At 43.7% G+C, this 22,840-nt stretch overlaps 1 protein-coding gene across 6 annotated transcripts in view; it reads left to right on the top strand.

Annotated features, from left to right (window-relative positions):
• LOC139753485 (protein Wnt-5b-like) overlaps window positions 1–22,840 on the top strand; it is a 512,552-nt gene that overhangs the window by 483,454 nt on the left and 6,258 nt on the right. For 5 of the 6 annotated variants that reach the window (XM_071670054.1, XM_071670048.1, XM_071670050.1 and 2 more), the window contains 6 exons: window positions 9,870–10,052; window positions 17,494–17,750; window positions 19,535–19,715; window positions 20,240–20,351; window positions 21,810–21,912; window positions 22,203–22,370. In XM_071670054.1, the coding sequence (XP_071526155.1) occupies window positions 9,955–10,052; window positions 17,494–17,750; window positions 19,535–19,715; window positions 20,240–20,351; window positions 21,810–21,912; window positions 22,203–22,370 (919 nt within the window). In that variant the 5' untranslated portion in view covers window positions 9,870–9,954. Of the gene's footprint in view, window positions 1–1,842; window positions 2,182–9,869; window positions 10,053–17,493; window positions 17,751–19,534; window positions 19,716–20,239; window positions 20,352–21,809; window positions 21,913–22,202; window positions 22,371–22,840 lie in introns of those variants that run through there. The other variant, XM_071670049.1, reaches the window with a different exon arrangement.

The raw sequence follows: 22,840 nt of genomic DNA, 5'->3' as shown, positions 1-22,840 counted from the left end.
TAATGACCATTTATAGACGGTAATAGTATCTTAGTGTTATATATTTCCACATGCATTTAATAGTCCGTATATCACTGTATTTCTTGTAGCATTATGGTTTAGTACATCTACGAATATAGGTAATTTCATGTATGAAGATAATTTTGTGCGATTTTTTCTCGAACAGAAGAAAATGCATCAGTACTCAGAGTAAATTGACTAGGTTACATGCCCGAGTTAAATGTACCTCTGAACCGCTGGCATAGGCTCCCCAAACCCAATAGCTTATGATGTCGTAGCCTCCTGCCTGATCTGGCATATTTACGTAAGGTACTGTGTGCTGTGTCGGAGATTATTTTGGAGGGTTTTCATTTACATTATTCACGTACCTTCACCTCAGAAGAAAATAGTATTCCTTCATAATCTACAACACACACACACACACACACACAACACACACACACACACGCGCGCGCGCGCGCGCGCGCACATACATACACAACCATTATTTTATTCTTAGAAGTTCAGTCAAAGGATTGAAGAGAAATGAATTAAGGTAAAGGTAACGATGGCATTAATTTCGTACGAAGGTAATGGTGTGCTAAATACATTTAATGGTAATAATATATTAAGATCATAATCACAGTAGCCATATAGAGTGAGGAAAAAATATAATGGACGAACCACATATAAAGTCATCTAAAAATTACGTCTCAACGTTTCGCATCTGGTAATAACGGTAATTATCCTCGTAAATATTAAGAGTGACATTAATGCTGATGATATTCCACGTAATTATAGTGTTACGATATATTAATGAGTACCATCACGTATATTCCCAGAAGTCAACATATTTACAACACTTAGTAACACAGACAAGATAAGGAACGAACATTTCCCACCTTTGCAACATGTTACTGAAAAGGTAAATTATTAAAAGATACTGGAGATAATGATTATGAGTTGTGAGAATAGGGAGCAGATGGTCATATATGTGGATCATACTTTATAGGGATCACGTGTCGTGGGATTTTCATATCATAAAGCGTGAAGAATTGAAATTACCCAAATGCACCAAGTTTAGGTCATCCCGAGCGACCAATCTGGCGTGAAAGTCTTTTAATTCTTCTTCCGCGAGAACGCCGCCTGATTATTCTCCCCGATTAGGCAATGATCAGCGAAGCTTCAAGGAATTATGTGCTCTGTCAAGGCAAGTTTCAGATAATTTGGCCTTTAAAATCATCCCAGTCAAGGGCCGTAACAGCCAGCACCTTCATCTTCGTCCCGCCCCAGGGACAAAAAGAAGAAAAAAAAAGAAGGGTATTATAGCCAGAGAGCTTCTTCCCACATCGGGTTATTCTGTTCCCTGATTAATTGTATCTCATCTCCTGGGATCTAAAGCAGCGGTAACGATGTCATTCATTTACCGTCACATTCCTGGTAAGAAGTTGAATTTGTAATACATAATGAGGAATTGAGATGATTCAGAGATGGTGGGCTGCGGCAGCGCTGAATTTATGGCCAATAGCAAGGCAGGACCACCAGTGATGGGAAGTGGTGGCTCCTCCCACTCCACGCTGGCCAATAGTTGGTCTGTATTATTTATGGTAGTCGCACTGCCAGACGTATGAGATTTAATTTCTTATTTCTTGAAATGATGGCACGAAAATTGTGTTTATTTGCATTATTACCTGATTCTTCACATATGTAAAGTATTTGCTAATCAGTTCATTAATGGTGGTCGATGGATTAGAAGTTTAAGGATGTAGAGGAGGCACAAGAAATATGGAAACGCCTATGATGCGCAACTTCGGGACAAGTTTGAAGCATCTGAGAGGGCTAATCCATGTGGCTTAGTGAATGTCTGGCTTTGAGAGGGTGAGGTAATGCTTTACGCGCCGTGGCGGTGCTGGAGTGGTGCACGAGGAGTCTCCAAATTTGCTATTAGAATTGTATATATAACGAATTGTGAAGTATTGTTATCGTGAGGATTAACACGTTTTCTGCTGGAAATATGTAACGTAGCTTCTGGAAGTACTATGGCAAGAACAGTGATGTGATTTGTTTGTTTTGGAAAAGATAAAATCAGATATTACGTAGTGTGGTTTACCTGACTTCTAAGAATAGACGTAAATAGACTATGGTTGACTCTCAAAATGTGTGAGAAATGGCAACATATTTCGGGTGGTGTGTCTGAGCCAGGTAAGTTGACGTGTTTCAAGAATCTAGCGTATGTAAACATTGGGTAGAAAAGAGGGAAGACTTTAATAACTTGTTTGCTATATTTTGGCATATCGTTAAGTTTTACGTTAGCATATTAAAGTGTTCCTTTGTGATATGAAAATGTTTTTCACTGTAAACGTTTTTAGAGTATCAAGTTAAGTGTATGATGATGGACATTTAGATTTTATTGATTTGTGATAAGTAAAAAGTTGTTTTTCCTCGTAGTGTTTTTTTCGGCGATTTTCTGGGTTATATCAATGGAATAGAATTACGTATTACTGCTTTTTTCTCAGTTTTCATCTCGGTTAAGACATTACATATGTATGTCTGTATTATGATATGCATTCACCACGTGTTCCCTCTCTCGTAAAGTCGATGAATACATTTCTTTAAAGCTTTACAGGTTATGTTGATCTTAACATTGTTAACTGATTTTGGCCTTCATTCTTCACAGTTTATTTGGAAAGGTGTTAATTTTTATATATTTTATCTTTTTGTGATGAGAATGGTAATATAATTTTATGAGATTTATACATTTCATCGTTGTATGATAAGAATAGTATTTGTAATATTGTCATGATTATAACTTTGAGCTAATGATTTAACTTGCTATTCTAGTTATGTCCTTTTTAGTAAATTATTTCACTTGCTTTTCTACTTAATATGTCCTTTTCTAATATTTTCTTACATCAGAATTCTTTATCTATAAATACTTGTTAATATATCAGGCCTTAATTACCTTCCTCATAGGTCGCTGGCCGATTAACCCAACAAAGTAAATGCCCTGTTAAGTGTATGGGTAGACTGCCTGACCTGTTCACAGAATTGATGTTTAATGGTAATTAGCATTTTCATTACCAGTAGTTTCCAGTTACGAAAGCATTTGATGGACACATATAACTGCTTTATAATCGTGTTGGGTGTTGTGTTTTGTATTTCATGGAAAGTGAGTTCTCTCACCTTGTTAGACTTTTCTAGGAGGAGGAGCTTCCTGGGCAGTGGCGTCCACAAGGGTGTAGCAGAAGCTGAGTGAAGTTTGCCATAAGGACGTGAAGAATGAGTGGTGAAGTTGGCATTCCCATATTCTCAAGGAGTAAGGAGAGTTAAGTTAGGCGCACGCGCTTCCCAGATGGGAGGGAGGGGTCTGTACTTCTGTCGTTGGTGGTCCCTGCTCTCCCCACCACACACAAAATCCTCTCCATTATCACTTGTGATGTGGCTCACGCTCTGAATCGCTAAACAGTTCTTTGAATCTACGAATTCACTCGTATTCATCCCATTCGTTTTTTTTTTTTTTCACTGTTCTCACTCCTCCCTTGTTCCATTTGTAATTTTCCTCAACTTTCTCTTTTTCTTATTTTTCTGTTCATCCCTTCTTGGCACCTTCTGTTAGCTACGTCACGTGTGAAGCGAACAAGAGCCTTGCTTGAAATATAGCTCAAAGCCTATGCGAGTACTTCCACCGCATGGGGAGGGAGGGAGGGTATTTGACACCGTAGCTCGGTAGCGATGATTATCCTGCAACAGACACCCAACTTCGACTCCGAGAGACGACGCCTTCCGATGTAAACAGTTCATCAAAAGCATAGTTAGTCTTCTGTCATCGTGTCTATTTGCAGTGCGATACATTGTTTACTTCTCGTATTTCAGGTTGGCAGTTCCCAAAATCTTTAGTTAGTAAACGTCGTTATTTAAACATGCTACGTTTGACGTAGTAGGTATGCATTTATGCGGTTTCGCTGTTGACATCAGGGCTCTTAATTTGGGGTCCTTAACCTCTATGATAGCGATGGTGCACATGGGTCTTACCGTCATACTCAATAGTCTTACCGTTATGCTTAAGAATTGAAGAGATAGTCGTAGATGCTGTATTCCTTTCTAGCTCTCGGTGACAACTACTACAAAGTTGGAGTTGATAAGTTCTCGACGAAGCTGAGTAGAGCTCATGGTTGACACGAAAACGTTTTTATATGGTGTTGAAAAAGAGAAAACTGATTGTCTTGTACAGCTATAAATCACGGAAGAACAGCTTAGATTTAATGCTACCTTTGGTCTCTATGACGTTGACGAGAAACATACTGATGAGTAAACAATTCAGACATGATTTCTACGGTGACAACAAGGTTGAGTAGCCTAGAATTGTCGGTAATGTGCTCCTCATGGTTTCAGTATGTAAGAGAAGAGCACGGGACCGATTCCAATTTGTTCTTTAAAGCATTGGTTCTGGAGAGAAAACGCATTTAGCGCTACCTTGTCCTCTATCATGATGGAGAGCATAGACTTCGTGTTTTCGATACCAAAGATTTCTTCTGTATTTATAATGTTCATATAAGAAAACCACTGTCTTCTCTATCATTTGTATTTGGGTGTAGAATGATGATGTGTGTGTAAAGTGTGTGCGGTGGTATGTGGAAAGGGGAGGGTGTGGCCAGCCAGGTCGAGTGTAGGAATATGCCAGAGTCTACGGGCTGGCCATGCCCTTCTCTGTCACCAACAAGTTAGGTCGTCTTCATTACAGTGGTTGTCCTCTTGCTGATTTGCAATCTTGTATCGAACGATGGTTTTCATATGTTTTAACCAACGATGAACGACATTTTCTGGGCAGAGATTTATTATCTGTTTTGAATATCGTTCTTACATTGACAAAATTTCAGTCCGGCGTATCGACACCTTTTTTACACTACCCTCTACACCTATCGTAGTCAAAATGCGCTTGGACCTTACATGACAGATAGGCTACAGTTGGCCGTAAAATATACAACACCTGACACTGTACAGTACATGGTCCTTGGCGCTATACACAACCCTCGGCTCTTTATATTTGGCTCTCTGGAGTACGTTGCCCTTGGTAATACAGCTCACTTCCCTTGGCACTCTGTACTACACTACCCTTAGAAATCAACACCACACTGCCTTTAGGACTTTACACATGCCCACTACACTACCACACCTGGCACTATTCATCGCCTTAGTCACGATACACCCTTGCTGGTACTTTATAACATTTACTTCCATTAGTTTATACACAGCGACACCTGCCAGCCTGCGCTACACCTATCCTTCTTTGTACACAGTTTTCATCTGACACTACACCTTCACTATATACTCTATGCCTGTTTCACTTCATCTTACACCGCTCATTGGGCACTGTAGTCACACGCTGGTGGTTTTTTGGTGCCTATACGAGACGAAACGTATCTTGCTCCTTAAAGTACCAGATTTTCCCGTCTGAAGGATCAGTTTAAAGGCTATGCCGTGATACGCAAGGGTCTGACAGTCATGTTCGATGAGGGGGTCGAAGGTTATATCATTATGGAATTTTCTTTCGAAGTGATGCGAGCCGTCGCTTGTGGATCCTGATGTACTGGACTGAGCTTCTGAACCCCAGGATGAACGTTTAACAACAGGAGGAGAGGACGCAGTTATTTGTAACATACTGAACGTCCAGGACCTCCGGAAGGTCTCTTGACACACACCGAAACTCCCCCCAGTCCTCTCCTTCTCGAGCACTCACATCATACTCTCCCCTCCACCCCTGCGCTTGCTCTCACGCTTAGACTAGAACCCCTGCACGAGATACGGCACCGTCATACTGACTCCTGAACACTAAGAGACAGGTAAAGTGAACTTCGAAAACTCTCGACTGTTTTCCAGATACTTGTTGTAAAAAAGATTATGACACCAGTAGAAGATTACCCCCACCCCCCTGCCTCCCCAGAACCTGGTCCTGACCTCACCACTCAGTACTGATAGCACAGATAGATTAAGCCCTCCACCTTCAAACACCTGGCAGACCTAACCAGCCAGTACTAACAGAGAACCAACATTAGAGGGAGAATCAACAGTGTTGTGGCGAGGGGGGTAAACGTCTGGTGTCTGGGCCAAACAGTACTCGACCCAGAGACAACAGTGGGAGGATACGGTAAACATGTTCACCAGAGGCCCACATGACTGGGAGGGAGAGTGAGAGCGGGGAGTGTGGGGTGAGTCTTGAGTGCTAGAGAGGGAGGGGAGGAGAGTTTTTCAGTGCTAGCGAGATGGCTGTGGAGGAGTTTGAGTGCTTGCAAGGAAGGGTAGCTATTCTGAGTGTAAGTGCTAGGGAGAGCGGGGGATGAGTCCGAGTGCGAGTTCCAGTGAGGGATGAGTCGGTCTGAGTGGTAGCAGTAGCGGGGTGAGAATGCTGGCAAGATGATGTGGCCGATTCTAGAATGGCTCGATTCGTTGTGTCGTGGAAGGTATCCATCTCAGGAGGGGGCCCGGCGCCGCTCTACCTCACGGAGGGGAGAGACGACATCCGGCCGAGTCGGCTGCAGATAATGATATTTACACGTCACGGAATGCACTCCCGCCCGGGCGGGAGAGGGGCTCGACCCATTGTTCCCGGGTCACAGGATCATGTCAACACTCCTGTCTCTCTCCCAGACCTCGGTACCCGACACCACAGACATTGGGAGAGCAGACCCTCCCTGTGACTATGTATATACCAGTCTTGAACGTTCCAGACTTAAAGATCCCTCCGTACATGGTCATTTTGACGCCAGGATTTTCTCAGAGGTAGAATAATCCCTCTTCCCTCTTTTGTTTTTTCCACGGTCGGTAACGTAGTGCAGGACGTTCTTGTGCCAGTCGGGAAGGAGCGCGTTGCTTAAAACGATGTGACGCGAAGCACAGTGACGAAATCCACGAAATCTCGCCTGAAAATCGATCCGTGTAACATGAAGCCCTGGGCAAGCAATGAGTGGACAGAAATGAGTCTCATTGTAGGGCGCTGGGACCAAGCAAGGACAAGCTCACTTTTTTTTTTCTCTAACTTCACAGATCAAGGAGCTCCTCTCCATGTCGATTTTTTTTCCGCGATCCTTGTTCGACTCTCCCTCGCTACATGACGTTGTGTAAACCCAATACATTGTGGAAAAAATCACCCATTGGGACGTGGTCGAAATCCACTGGCCTCTGTCCAAGGTTAGAGTTAGAGTTTCTGGGAAGAGAAAGAGAGAAAGAAAAAAAAGAGCTTAGTGTAGCGGACGAAGGAGAACGATAGGTGGACGAAAGACGACCAAAGGAGGACGACTCTGGCTTGGTTACCAGATGGTCCACCGTGATAGGGCGAGGAGGGCCAGAGGGAGATATATGTCTTGTGGTCCGGGGCAGGAGGCAAGGTGCGCCTCTCTTGTTTCCCTGATTAGTTATGTCAAGATTGTTCTGGTTACCTCCAGGTCGCCCGGGTCATCCCAGGGTCGTTCTTGTTTTGTCTTGGGCGTCGTAGTATCTGGCTCCGATTACGTCACGTTGGGGTGAAAAGGAACAGTGAACTTGTGATAATTTCGCTCATAGAGATGAAGATGATCGGAGAAACTATTATGGTTTCCCGCCTAACGGAAAGTAGCGTCGAGTGCTTCCGTACTGAACTGTCGCCGAAGAGGACAATACTGCAGATTGATGGGTCTCTCTCTCTCTCTCTCTCTCTCTCTCTCTCTCTCTCTCTCTCTCTCTCTCTCTCTCTCTCTCTCTCTCTCTCTCTCTCTCTCTCTCTCTCTCTCTCTCTCTCTCTCTCTCTCTCTCTCTCTCATTATTGTGTGCCTAGTGTGGAGTATTTGATTTAACTGTGTAATCCCGAGGAAGCCTCTTAGACGGTGAGACTTCTCGGTGAAATTGATAATTTCGTTGGTGTTGTGTTTGAACATTGACCCCCTCGGTAGAATACTGATTAGAAAGTGTAGAGAATATGGGAAAGAAGATAGAATGGTTATGAATGTGCTGTCGTGTTCAGTACCACGTACATAAACGAAAATCGTTCCTCCTGCATTCATTAATATACACACAGATTCATTAGTAAAAACAGCATCTGTCACATTGGTTCCACTAAATCATACCGTCCTTCATGTGTGTCTCTGGCTAATATGCTGCTTTGAGTAACCTATCGTAATTCTGACTATATTGTCATATAACTTCTTGAGATGTTTGTCGCCTCAAGTAATTTTTGATGGCACAACGCGTTCTTGTTTGTGGGACGTTTTCTTTAAATCAGTGATGACCCGGGTGTTGAACGCCTCGTTAAACGCATTCTCGGCCATTCCAAGAAACGCTGGGAGCTCTTCGTCATGCTGTGTAAAAGTCAGATCAGCAAGTTCATACTGAATGAAACCTTAAGTTTACATTACCTTATGGTAGAAGTCCTTCGCGCAATATACATAGAGTCACCTGGAGTCTCGTCTCAAAATATTCTCAAGAGATCCTTCAGAGATCTTGTCCCCTTTTTTTCCTTCCCTTCTCGCCTGTGATGAGATTGAGTCCATTGTCCCTCCCCCTCGTCTGGTCTCAAGCACTCTACTTACCACCCACACACTCTCTATTGACTGTCCATTGTTCTTATCCCTGCCCACACCTCTAACCTCCTCTCTGTCATCCTTTACCCCTCAAACCCCTTGTCACCTGAGCTTCCACCCTTGTTCATATTTCTCCGGCAGTTTATAACCCGAGGTTCTGTAAGTATAAAGCATATACACATCTATCGCCCTAATATTAATAGCACCCTCTCACCTTTAACACGTCGGGCAACCTCTCCCCTTGTATATGGGGCAGTGTCAGGTGCTGTATATCATGGCTGTGGTGTGTGTAGGTGTCCTCCTCCCTTTTACCTTACGATAAATAAGAGAAAAATCTTGATAAGCAATGGAACAGCAGATGACCGGCTTCTTACCTCATAGCTGGCGGCGTCGTGTGGGAGGGGCGTCTTGGGATGTGAGGTGCACCTCTCGATAGGACCTCGTCTCACAAGGTGCAGTTCCTCGTGACTGAGTTAAAGATCGTGGGGTGTGTTATTTCAGGTCCACGGGTCGCTCACTCATGGGTTGTGTTGCAGTTTTAATTTCATCCGTATTGGGGGAGATAATAATCATGTTAGGGTCGCATGACATGCACGTCCCTTTAGTGTGATCACTCGAATCACGTTGTCTGCTCCGATGAATGAACGGCATGTGTCCAGATATGGTTTGTTAGTGAATGCTGTAGTATATAATACAATGGATTGCCTCTCGTTGTCCGTACGGTAGTGGCGGAGAAAGCTGATGTATGTTTGTAGTCAATGCTTGATAGAATAGGGTAGGAAACTGGAAAGGCGTTCATGTTGAGATGTCGTTGTGTTCCATGGTTCATATGTCGGTGCTGCTCATTGGGATCTGCTAAGTATGCCAGTCCGTTCAGGGTGAGGTGGCTGCGTTTGCCTCCAACAGCCTCATTGAGCAGTACCACGCACCCTGCAGGGGTAGAATTCCTGCCCCAGCCTGATACCTCTCTGCAACCTGGGCAGCTACTTTATAATTGCCAGATAAAAGAGTAGCTAACTGAACGTTGTCTGTGCAGTATCTCGCCAGGTTATTTAATGAAGGGACCCAAGACCTCTTCATCTTTACGTAGGATGTTTATATTGTTATCAGTAACTTTATCACCCTTCGTCAGGAGGTGATATATGGGCTACAGGATGTGTCAGCCTCCAACAGGAGGTGATGTGAGTCAGGATTGTCAGGCCTTCCGTCAGATGACTGACGTATTACAGTGCGTCAGCCTTCGTCAGGAAGTGGTGCGTTTACTGCGCGCGTCATCCCTCCGTCAGAAGGCTGATATAAAGCAGATGTGTGAGTTACATGGCGTGTATTCTTCCCCGGCAGGCATGAGCGTGGACGGGGGCGGCAGCAGGCGCGGGTGCTGGTGAAGGTGGCGTGGGCGGAGTGCGCCTACTGCGGGAGCAGAAGGATGGGGGGCGTGGCGCTTGTGCACCTGCTACTGCCGGCGCTCGGGGCCCTCCTGTGCCTCACCACGCCTGCGCTCGCAAGACTCGTCGGCTCCTGGATGTAAGTACTCAGTGATTTTTTTTATTTTTTCCATAAGATTTTGGCGCAGACTAAAAATCTTTCTTTTAAGGTAGGAATTTTGGAGGTAGACTTTGATTCCATATTTAGCTGTTAGGAGAGAACTTTCCAGGTAGAATTTAGTTAAAGTCTTTGTTCTGAGGAATAAACTTTTCAGGTAGACTTTCAGTAAAAACTTGCTTTATAAGGTAGAGTCTTTTAAGGGGAACTATGATCATGAACTTTGTGGTCCATTATCTTCACGACAACACCAACTAAAATATAGGTTTCCGTCCATATTCTCTCTGAGGGCCTCGCGTCGCTACCTCCCGACGTATTCTAATTAAACTCCCCGTTGTAGGTAAAGATTCCCGTTGGCCTGTGTCACAGCGTAGAGCGAAAGATCAGGAGGCACGGCTGGCATAGTGCCGTAAATCCACCGGGATAACTTTTTTCGCATTTCAATAATTACCAGGACTAGACGTAGGTCATTATCTCAGCATGGTGCGGGTCGAACCGTGCCGGGCGGGCTCAGTATATATATATATATATATATATATATATATATATATATATATATGCATATAAAGGCTCGGAATCCCTTCATGTAAATGAAACCTGGAGGCTGTCTCTGAAACACTGACAAGGATTCATGACAATCACTGTTGAATTCGAGTCACGAGTTTTGGATGCGCGCGACAGCCTTTTGAATTCCGATTGCGTACGCACCTGAGAGCAAGGTGACGCGGTGGATGGAATGGAAATAGGTAAGAATTATGGCTCCGTTGTGATGTACGGGAGGGTGGTAGGTAGATGGTGCCCAGGTTGCACGGGGGTCCAGTGTGTGTGTGGTGGCGGGGTCGTAGGTCCAAGAAGTGTGGCCTGATTCGAAACTCAGTACGTCATTTAGTCACGTTGTATTATATATATATATATATATATATATATATATATATATATATATATATATATATATATATATATATATATATAAACTTTTCGAGGATTAAAGTAAAGCTTCTGTTGTGATACCGGCGTCGTCGGCGAGCAGCATTTTCAGCCGACGTCGATAAAGAGCCGCTTGGTGCCCAGCTTCGTAGTCCCACGTAAAATTCTAAATGTAAAAGTTGTGTTCATAAATGGCACAATCTGGCAACTGCTCCGTCTAGGAGGACCTGTTCAATTTTCTCCTTTGTTTTTACTCATTGTATCAATAAATACACTCGTGCCTCTCAGAAAGAGAGAGCACATATGCAAGCAAGGAAGGCAGAAAAGATTATCATGGTCGTCCACTTGCCAGTATTTGAACTCAGACCTCATGATATTCACTCATTTTAGCTTCGTTTTATGGAGGATATTCTAGCTCTGCTTTGCGTCTGGTGGAGGGGTCAGAGGTGAGGGATGATTTGTGGCTGTTATTTCCAGCTAATGACCGCTACTATCTGCGTCATTTTTCACGGCACCAAGTGGAAAAGTTCCCTTCTAAAGAGGCCAGTCATGCAACATTGGAATTTCACTCTTGCGACAGTGTAAGAGGCCACCCTCCGGCGGTGAAATGGATCACTTAGAGAAAAAGTTACTGATCCAGCAGCAGTCAAAAGAGGCCAGTTAGTCGTGGAAAGTCGCTAATTACGTCACTGATGTGGGCCGAAGTCGGACAGTGACACACTCGCACACACGCGCACACACACACACAGCTCTTGTTGCGATACTTTGTTCCTCGAAAGATATTGAAATTTGAACAGCGTTGAGGAAAAGCACCCAAATAACCATAGACCTATGATTTGTATTTACTCTTTTATTAACGAAGAGCAATGCTGCTTCACCATAACACGAATCACGCCTTGGTGTCACGCTAGGTTTGGCACTATTCACCAAGCCTGTAGAATCCTTTCTCTTCCTACGTATCTGCAATAGCCAATAAAGCTTAACGAAAGGCGACTTGCATCCATTATAATAGTCTCATATTTATATATATCACATAAAATACACTTCAGCAGCCAGGATTCTAATCCAGGTCCATATGCGAGGTAGGGAAGATCGTTGCGACTAGGCTATGATCGCCTAGCGGTAACGATCCCGCTTGTCACGCATAAAGACCTAGATTTGAATCCTGGTAGTTGGAGGGTATGTATTCTATGACAGTACGCGTTCATATGCACTATATATATCAGAGATATTCATTCAAAGTAAATTCACCCATCATAAAAAGCGATCGCGATGGAATATTTGGGTCATCTACTACGAGATCCACTTTTTGTGCGGTAACTGTACACGTGCATTCGGTTCTCTCCCGTTTATTTAAATTCCTCGCCGCAACATGGACGCGTTCGTTAACCCCTTTGCTGTGTGCACGAAAACACCCGTATCCCACGTCGCATTTACGCTTCAGTTTTAATCCCTGCCAAGGCACGGAGCTGAAGTTGCCCGCGGCCTCACGCCTGCCCAAGTACTGGGTCAAATATTAGATCCAGTCTCTCGTGACATACGATACCGCGGAGGGTCTTGCGCAACGCCACTTTTACGCCTGGAAATAGCTGCTCTTGTGGTTTCCAGAGCCACATTTTGTTAACGTGATCATGTGTGGCTTCCTGGACCTGCCTCTTTCGTCACTGAAAAAAAAAGTTTTTACGTAATCAAGGACACCTTCACATTGCCCATTGTATATATATATATATATATATATATATATATATATATATATATATATATATATATATATATATATGGATGGATGTGCTGGAATGAGATGTTTGAGGACAATGTGTGGTGTGAGGTGGTTTGATCGAGTAAGTAACGTAAGGGTAAGAGAGATGTGTGGAAATAAAAAGAGCGTGGTTGAGAGAGCAGAAGAGGGTGTTTTGAAATGGTTTGGGCACATGGAGAGAATGAGTGAGGAAAGATTGACCAAGAGGATATATGTGTCGGAGGTGGAGGGAACGAGGAGAAGAGGGAGACCAAATTGGAGGTGGAAAGATGGAGTGAAAAGGATTTTGTGTGATCGGGGCCTGAACATGCAGGAGGGTGAAAGGAGGGCAAGAAATAGAGTGAATTGGAGCGATGTGGTATACAGGGGTTGACGTGCTGTCAGTGGATTGAATCAAGGCATGTGAAGCGTCCGGGGTAAACCATGGAAAGCTGTGTAGGTATGTATATTTGCGTGTGTGGACGTGTGTATGTACATGTGTATGGGGGGGGTTGGGCCATTTCTTTCGTCTGTTTCCTTGCGCTACCTCGCAAACGCGGGAGACAGCGACAAAGTATAAAAAAAAAAAAAAAAAAAATATATATATATATATATATATATATATATATATATATATATATATATATATATATATATATATCGCTAGGGGTCCCCGACCCTCACAGAGATATCGTTTCGAACTTATAATCCTCGCAAAGATATCGCTAGGGACCCAATACCCTTACAGAGATATCGCTAGGAACCCACGACCCTCACAATGATATCGCTAGGGACCCACGACCTTCACAGGAACATCACATGGAGCCTCCGACCCTCACAGAGGTATCGCTAGGGATCTACGACCCTCACAGAGATATCGCGGGGGCCTTACGACCTTCATAAAGATACAGCTAGGAAACCACGACCCTCGTAGAGATATCGCTAGGGACCCACGACTTTGGCAGAGATATCGCTAGTGGCCCCACGACCCTCACAGAGGTATCACTAGGGGATTACGACTCTCGCAGAGATATCGTTATGGACGCACGACCCAGGCAGAGCCATGGTCCCCCTGTCTCCCAAGTCGTTACGGCAGATAATTTGGATCTACACACACTAATATATAGGCGACCATTTTGCCAGTGTAATGCAGTGGAAGGGGTGCCATAACTCAACCGTTCCCCTAAATGGCCAGCAAATGGGGACGTCCCACGCTCTCCCCCGTACTCCACCCATCCACTGCCACGCCCCCTTTCCCTTACACCCCCTACCCCAGCCACTCCCCCCTTTCCTTACCCACTCTCCCCTTCCGAGTGGAGCTCTTCCCTCCCGCCGCCTCTGGCGCATCATTACCGCCATGTCTGATAATCCCCATTACTCATTAGCGGTTAGTATGACGTACGGGGCAATGGGAGGGGTTGCTCCGACGGGGCCCTCGTCAGCTGCGGGTTGTTATCATCTGAGGCACAGGGGAGCATGACGTGCAGTCGTCGGCTTGATACAGAACGGGCAAGAAGTTACAGCCGCACAAACACGGCCGCTGGTGTATACTTCAACACACACACACACACACCGATTAGCATTCCTCCCTCGGGGGATGGAGTGAGAGGCTGACGATTAGGGAAGATTGGTTCATGTGGTTAGGAGGGTCTTTCCTTTCTTGTGATGTTAGTGATCCACGTTGGAATTGTTGTCACATGAAAACGGTGCAGGAAATCAGTTATTCCCGACCTCGTCTAACTTCCATCAGGCAGTCTGAAGAACCCAGAGTAGCCGCTGGTAACTGGTATTTACTGTAATGTAACCACCTCAACGTATTGTACAGGATGAGGTCCTCTTGCCTCCTGTGAATACAACTTTTCGGAACTGAAATCCGATTGGTTGTGATCGCTTTTCCTCTCATCTCATTTTGAGGCCTGTTCTTGATTGGTTACTATCGCTGGGTTCTTCGACGTCGCTCAAGCCTGTTTTTGATTGGTTATCTTCACGTTAACACTGCGCTGGAGACAGTTTGATTAGTTATCTTCACGCTAACACTACGCTGGAGACAGTTTGATTGGTTATCTTCATGCTTACACTACGCTAGAGAGTTTGATTGGTTATCTTCATGCTAACACTATGCTGGAGACAGTACCTAAATTAGGTGCTTCGAGGACCTTGTAGGATCACCGGCGGCTGCATAGGTCTCACCCTGGCATTGATGGCCATAGGTTAAAAAAGAAATTGTTATACCTTATCTAACAAGATTTAGTCATCTTGATCTATTCGCTTAATCTTGTTCAGGTGGTTTCCCCACCTGAAAAAATTTGATGCAGATGTAATGACTCAGAGCCTTCAGGTGACGCGGTTATCGTAATTTAACAGCAGGAAAGAGAAGTTCTAAGAGACATAGAGTCCCCGAGCTCCTTGACCTGACCCCCCCCCCCCTTCACCCTGCTCTGTACCCTTTTGTAAATGACCTGCTAGAAGGATTGGACTCACCTGAGTATGTTTGCGGATGATGCTGCAGTCATAGGGGATGTAAAGAGCGAAGAGGATTGCATCAACTTTCAGTGGGACCTAAGCACACTCCAAAATTGTTCTGTTACGTGTTTGATGAAGTTCACCCCCAAGTAGATATATATTATACCTGCTAACCTTCCCGGCCTTAGCGAGATGGCACCAGAAATAGACTTAACAATGGCCTCATTTGCACACCCACTATCTAACTGTCATGTATAATGTACCAAGTCCATATATCCAAGTTCAGCCCGCTGACAGAACGTTTCCCCTCCCTCATGTACCACTTAGCTCAAGTTCATTCTATCCAAAAGAGAGTGTGAACAGTTATAGGGTTGGCGGCTGCTGTTGGCGGTAATGTTTATGCTGATGATGCTGTTGGTGATAGCACTTACGCTTCTGCTCACACTGTTGGTGATACTTTTGACGCTTCTGTTACCATATGTGTATTGTGTGCTGTTGGTGTTAGCGCTGTGTTGGAGATGCTTCTGTTGATGATGTTCGTGCTGTGGGTGACGGGTATGTGAGGCAAGTGATGCTGCGGCCGCTGCTGGTGTTGCTGCTGTTCCATATGGTTGTGTTGCTGCCTTTGCTAGCGTCGTTGTCTCTACCAGTGGTGCAAGCGTAACAGGCTTTGTCCGCGTGATCAAAGTGGACAGAAGGGGAGACCAATTTCATGGCTCAGGACTATTAAGAGATTGGTGCGGAGGGGATGGACTTTGAGAGCCGCAGCAGCCAGTAGCTGGATGGTTGATAATCCATCAGAGTGCGTGCTGTCGCACCCTTCTACCCCTAACAGCACCACCACCTTAACGCACCCTACCTTCATCAACCTCAGACGCATCCTCTCGCCTTCAGTCCTATCATTCTGCTGGGCACCGTACGCACCACAGGAATTACCACAATGATGATGAGCCTTTTGGAGTCGTCCGTCCCTACAGTTTGTGAGCCCTGACGGCCGGCAAGAAGGGAGCGGAGGGAGCAGCAACACGCCATTCGGAATAGCAACTGATATACGCTTCATAATGGAAGACTGAGCCACAGCGGTAGGATTAACAGCAGCAGGACGAGCAGTAATGGTAACAGCAGTGTTAATCGTTCCAGCAACAGCGTTTGCAGCACCGGAGGGAGTATTAACAGGCGCGAGAGGGACAGAGGGTCGGCAGGAGGCGCGGCCCGTGGCAGTGCCCCGGGGGCTAAGCATGGCAAGCCAGGCGTGTGTGTTCGACTCTACAAAGAGCAGCCAATTACCAGGGAAGGGGACAGGGATAATGCCCTCCCCATTTCGTCCCTATCGCATCACCCCGTTCCACATCTCCCAGCATCTCTCCCTGAGCCTCGTATCTCCCCACTCATTCTTCCCCAGCTCCACATCTCCCCATTCAGCTTCGCCTTCCCATTTCCCCATCAAACCTTCCTACTGAGCCTCCTTCAATCCCACATCTCTCCACATCAACCCATCCAGGCTTCCTCCAGTCCCATATATCTCCATTTAGCCTTCCCCACTCCAGTGTAGCTTCCCTCTGCCCTAAAATTCAACATTTGGCTTACCCCCCTTACAGCCTTCCTACTTAGGCTTCTATCGACTAACTTCTTTATTTGCCCCTCTCCCTCACCAGCTACCCAGTTCTGGCCATACTTCATATTTTGTAGTACTCCGTGTAAGGCTCTTCGCCCTAACCGGGTAGCTAGCTATAAACAATCTGCAGTGCTGACTACAAAGATCGTGTTGTCATAAGAATATGCTTTGTGTTTTGTTGTGGTGGAATGATGTGCAAGCCAGGCTTCTCATATATATATATATATATATATATATATATATATATATATATATATATATATATATATATATATATATATATACACACACACACACACACACAAGGTAATAGATAGAAGCCTAAGATAGGAGGGTTGTAGGGAGGTAAGTAAACAGCTACCATTAGATTAAAGAACTGATTTGATATTAAGGTGCCGATCACAGCTGCTAGCTCCTCATCAGGGTTGGGCCTGGTTATCCGCGTATCTTCCAGTTTATGCCGGATATCATTCTTGGACTTCCGAGAAAGGGAGGGTAAACACCCGGGTTGGTTGTGAGTAGGCTATCCTATGGGTATGTGATGCCCATGTACGTCATGTGGTATCAGCGTAAACCATTACACCGTATAGGCTCATGTTTCTCTTCTTTGTTGCGTAGGCTGTTCGTTGTAGCGGCTGAATTGCAGGGCAGTAGGTGCTCATGTCCCCGTTCTTCCGCAGGAATCTGGGTCTGCAGGGGTATGAGGTGTGGCGGAATCCCCAGATCTACCTGATCGGTGCACAGCCACTGTGCACGCAGATCCCAGGCCTGTCACTGGGCCAGACCAAGCTGTGCCAGCTGTACCAGGACCACATGGGTAGTGTAGGCCGAGGCGCCAAGACAGGCATCCACGAGTGCCAGTGGCAGTTCAGGCACAGACGCTGGAATTGCTCCACTGTCGACGACTCCACCGTCTTCGGCCCAGTCCTACAGATACGTGAGTTTTACACCGGAAGACTGTTGGCATTGTTTAACTAAATGGTTTCATTTTGATAGGAACGTTAGTATTCTGAGGCTATATTAGAAGCTATACAAGAGAAAGTGGCAGGATGTCAAGACAAATATGCAGTGGCTGGCAAAGGGGACAAATGAGAGAGAGGATGAGAGTGAAAAGGTAAACTTGAGGAAAGATAAAAAAAAATGCTTTGGAAGGAGTTGAATTGTGAGAAAAGAACAAGAGAAATGTTGGGAGCATCATTGAGGGGAACAGATGTAGGTGTAACATGCAGAGAAGTGGTAAAAAGAAGATGGTGTTAGTGTTTTGAACTGTTGAATTTGTGAGATGATGAGTGATAAATGTGGGATATTTGGGACAAGGGGGTATGTGGAGTAAGAATCATGGTGAATGGTTCATTGAAAACAGAAGTGGTGAAAGCCTTGCATGAATTGAAGTGTTGGTGAAGTGAGTAGATTGGATGAAAGCATGGTTAAATTTTAGAAAGGGTTGATTATGTTGCTGACTGGTTCATGATTTTCATTGTATGTATGGCTTAAGGAGAGTTGTCCGATGACTGACAAAATGCATGTATATTCATTCAGAGTGCAAATATAACAGAAATGAACGCTCAGATTACAGAATTATGGGTGTGCAGAGCATAGTAGTTAAGTTGGATAGGAGAGTAGTGATTGAGAAGGTGGTGACATGCATAGCATCACACTAGGAGAGTAGTGTGGCTTCAGGAGTGGTATAGGATGTGTGGATCAGGTGTTTGCTTTCAGCAGTATGTGAAATACTTAGACAGAGGGATGTATATGTTGTATTTATGGAAATGGCAAAAGTATTTGGTGGGATAGATAAAGATGCCTTGTGTAAGGTGCTTTTAATATACAGTGGGACAGAGAGTTACTTGATACAGAGGACTTTTTATCAAATGAGTAAGATGTGTGCAAGTAGGAAAGGAGGAGGATGAGTGGCGAGAAGTAAAGGTGGGTTTGTCACAAGGGTAATTGATATCACTATGATTAATCTGTTTATGGATGGGGTGTTGAGGGAGGTAAAGGTGAGGTTCTTTGAAAGAATGGAACAGGTCTGCAGTATGTTGGGAGTGAGTTGGCCTAAGGATACGAGTCACTTTTTCATAACTTACACTGTTCTGGTGGCAGATGCAAGTGATACACTGCAGATGCTGGTGTCTGAGTTTATGAGAGTATATGGAGTAAGTTGAAAGTTAATGGAGTTCGGGAGGAGAGAAGAGAGGTTTGAGTATGAACGGAGAGAACCTGGAGGAGTGGAGTATTTTTGATACCTGGGGGTGGACATGGTAGTGGAAGGAACTATCGGAGGTAAAGTGAACCATTGAGTGGGTGATGGGGTGAAAGTCCTGGGTGCATTGCCTCACACTCCAGCCATCCAGGTCAGTGCCTCGAATGGCTGAAGGAAGAAGCCTTGGGAATGCTTTCAAGAATCTTTACTGTGTGGAGAGTTAGCTAACAACATTGTTTGCCAGCTCCATGACAACTAAGAAAAAAAAATCCATAGTTGCATTCAGTTTCAGTATTATGTAATCTTTTAGTACAGGTCTGGCAGTTATCATTAAATCAAAGGCATCCGATGAAATTTGACTGAAATGCTCTCCAACAAATATCACCTAAGTTAAAAGTAAAGCCTGTCTGTGCTGCAGTTATGTACTGCACACCCCTCTTCATTATCAAGCATTTCTACTATTGAAATTATTGTTCTTGTAGGATTTTGTTGATGATTAACTATCTTGTTCTTTGCAGCAAGTCGTGAGGCAGCATTTGCTCATGCAATAGCATCAGCAGGTGTTGTGCATAGTGTGTCCCGGGCATGCAGAGACGGCCAACTGACCACTTGTGGCTGCTCCCCAGCCAGGAGGCCCAAGGACCTCAACAAGGAGTGGATGTGGGGTGGCTGTGGTGACAATATTGAGTATGGATACAAGTAGGTCCACATGTTTTTTTATGAAGTGTCCTGGTTGAGCTGAACATAACTTTACAAAATTTCCAGTTGGCTTGTTCATTCTTGAAAGGCATGACATCTGCATTACACAGTAGACTTTCCTTCAAGTGGATGCATTTTTGGCGAAATAAGTTACACCAAGGTAGTGTTTCTTCAATAGCGGGTCTGGGAGACAAAACTGTCTCTTCTTGGTGGGATGCAACTTAATTTCAGAGTGGTTATATTTCACGTAGCAGGTGGTAGAAATATACAATTTTATATACGATCCTAGTCCACTTCTTACAAAATCCCACAGATAGTTTTTTGTTTTATATATCATATCTGACAGTCATATACATATTGAGATGAAAAATATAAATTACCAGGCATTACATGGAACAGTCCTACTCTCAGATTCACTAGGTATCCTGTAAAGCTTACCATTCACCATAGCAAACTTGTGGGTCTCTCAATGTTGGATTAAACCAAGGGTTTCATAATGTAAGTGACAAGTCTTTCCTCTCCAGATTCACTCAAGGGTTCGTTGATGTACGTGAGCGTGAGAAGAATTATAAGCGTGGGTCTTTGAAGCAGGGCCGCCAGTTAATGAACCTTCACAACAATGAAGCTGGCAGAAGGGTAAGTATTCTCATGTGGGTTCTCATCACCTGGCAGATAAGAACGTATATCTCATATATGTCTGGTGAACTGTTGGTTTCAGATAGGTGTATTTCTGGTGGGATGATGGTTAAGACTGAGCTGGAAAGGTAGTTTTTCGTGCTTATGGGGTAATTTTGGTGTGTATTATACATGTTTTGTCAGCATTGTGTTTTTAGGTGTTGGATCTTTGTGTACAGTTTTTTAAATTGTGAGGCAGGGGTCAGTTTTTTCATCTTGGCATTGGTGGTTGGTTTTGGAGTGGTTTAGATGAGAAAGGTTATGTGCTGTTTTAAAAAAGAGTACTGAGCACATCAAGGTGAGGTTGGGTTGAAAGTATTTTTGCTACTTTGCATATGTGTTGAAAGCTTAAGGCTGTTATGCAGACATTATTTGTTCTAAGTGCATTCTTTTGTTTGATTTGCAGCTTTGATATTTCGCTTTTGACTGGGTGGGTGACCAGTTAGTTAGGTGAGGTATTGTTTGGAGTGCAGCAGAGGAATTATTTGTGGAGAACATTATGCATGCATTAATTTTTTTTCCATACTTTCTATTAGCAACGACAGACAAATAAGCCTGGAGAAAACCACTGCAAACGTGATTTGTTATTACAACATTCCATTCATACCATACCATGCAGCAGCATTTCATTTTGTCTCCTGCCATTATGTGTGTTCTCTGCATTGAATATTCCTAGAATCAAAAACATCACAGTTCCCTGCCCCTTAGTTTTCCTGTTACTGTTTAGACATTTACTTTTTACATATCTGTCTTTAATAACAGGTAGAGAACACTTTTTGTATTTGTAAAAGTTCAGACCTTGATCCAGTTAATCATTTCCCTAATCTATATCCTGCCAATTCCACTCTGATTGCTTCCCCTAAAATTCATTTATAGTGTTTTATCTACTTTTAAAGGTTACACCCTAAAAGATCTCTGATATGGATACTGTTTATGCAATAATTTAGGAAATAAATGCTGTACATTTAGTTCCAGTCTTTGCAAGTACTGACACATGCATGCACAGAGAGGAGAAAACCAATACACCCATCTGCTTTGCAGTGGGAGTCATAAAATGTCTTGAGTACATTTTAGTGTATAGTGTTTTTGCCACCTTTCACTGGAAGGCATCTCCTTAAACCAAAAGAGTTATCTCAATTCAGGTTAACTCTGTCCAGGCACTCTCCTTTAAGCATTTGTCGCAAGGCATCAAAACTGAAATGTAACTTCCACATCAAATACGCTCACCTGAAGTACTACATTGGATAATTAAGTCTTACATGATGAACTTAAATACTAAAAGTGTCCCCCTAATACTTATGTAGATAGTGTAATAAACAGCATTAAAAGAATAAATTACCAGTCTGTCAAAACATTGCTATTTCACAATGTATCTCCCTCTCAAACCCAAATTTCAGGTATCTATTTCATCTTACACAGGCTGTAATACGAAAGACACGTGTAAACTGCAAGTGTCATGGGGTTTCTGGATCCTGTTCTCTCATTACATGCTGGCAACAGCTGGCACCTTTCAGAGAAATTGGTAAATAGTTTGCATGTTAATTTTTCTTCCTTGGAAAAAAACTGGTCACAATGAACTTTTTATATGCTCATTACTGCCTAACAGATATCAGTAATTTATTTTGTGCTACATGTAGAAACTGCTTAATTGTAATAAAGATTTTCTTACAAAATATACCTTAACTGAATTTAGAAATAATACCTTTAGCTCACAAACCTTATCCAAACCTTTTTTCATAATGAATTAAGGATAAAAACTTTGTACTGTTTTTGTTTAATCAAATTGGTTACCAGTTATATTCCTTCAAATAGGTGATCTATTGAAGGATAAATATGATGGTGCAACAGAAGTCAAGATTAACCGTCGAGGCAAGCTGCAAGTAAAACATCCCCAGTTCAATGTACCCACAGGAGAGGACTTGGTGTATCTTCGTGAATCACCAGATTATTGCAACCGCGACACTACCATTGGTTCTCTAGGTAATTCTGTACTTTTTGTTCCTCACATTTCTTGGAAAAATATAAACTTCCATAATCATACAAATTGAGTACTTATCATTTAGTAACAGGCGTTAGGTACACACGTACACAGTACCTTACGCAGGACAGCCAAGGACTGTTTGTAAATGTTTATGACATGACCTTGCAAAGGCAGAAAAGGCAATCAGATGTATTTCCTGCCTTAGTAAAGTGACAACTAAGCCTTCAGAGAAAACTCTTTTTGTAGCTCATTTCTCTGTTGCTACTTTTGAAAATTAATAATAGAGAGGAGAATTTTCAGCCCCAATTTTTTCCATATTTGACATATACAGCATGAAGGAAAGTTGGAAAGTTGTCAATAGTACTATATTCTTTCTCCCCTCTCCCCAGGGATACATAGGGTGAATGAGGTCCATTTTCACTTCTTTTCATCCTTCCATCTCTAATTTGATATCCCAATTCAACTTGTT

The sequence above is a fragment of the Panulirus ornatus genome, chromosome 14 (assembly GCF_036320965.1).
Source record: "Panulirus ornatus isolate Po-2019 chromosome 14, ASM3632096v1, whole genome shotgun sequence".
Lineage (NCBI taxonomy): Eukaryota > Metazoa > Arthropoda > Malacostraca > Decapoda > Palinuridae > Panulirus > Panulirus ornatus.
This window is presented reverse-complemented; position numbering and strand designations above follow the sequence as displayed.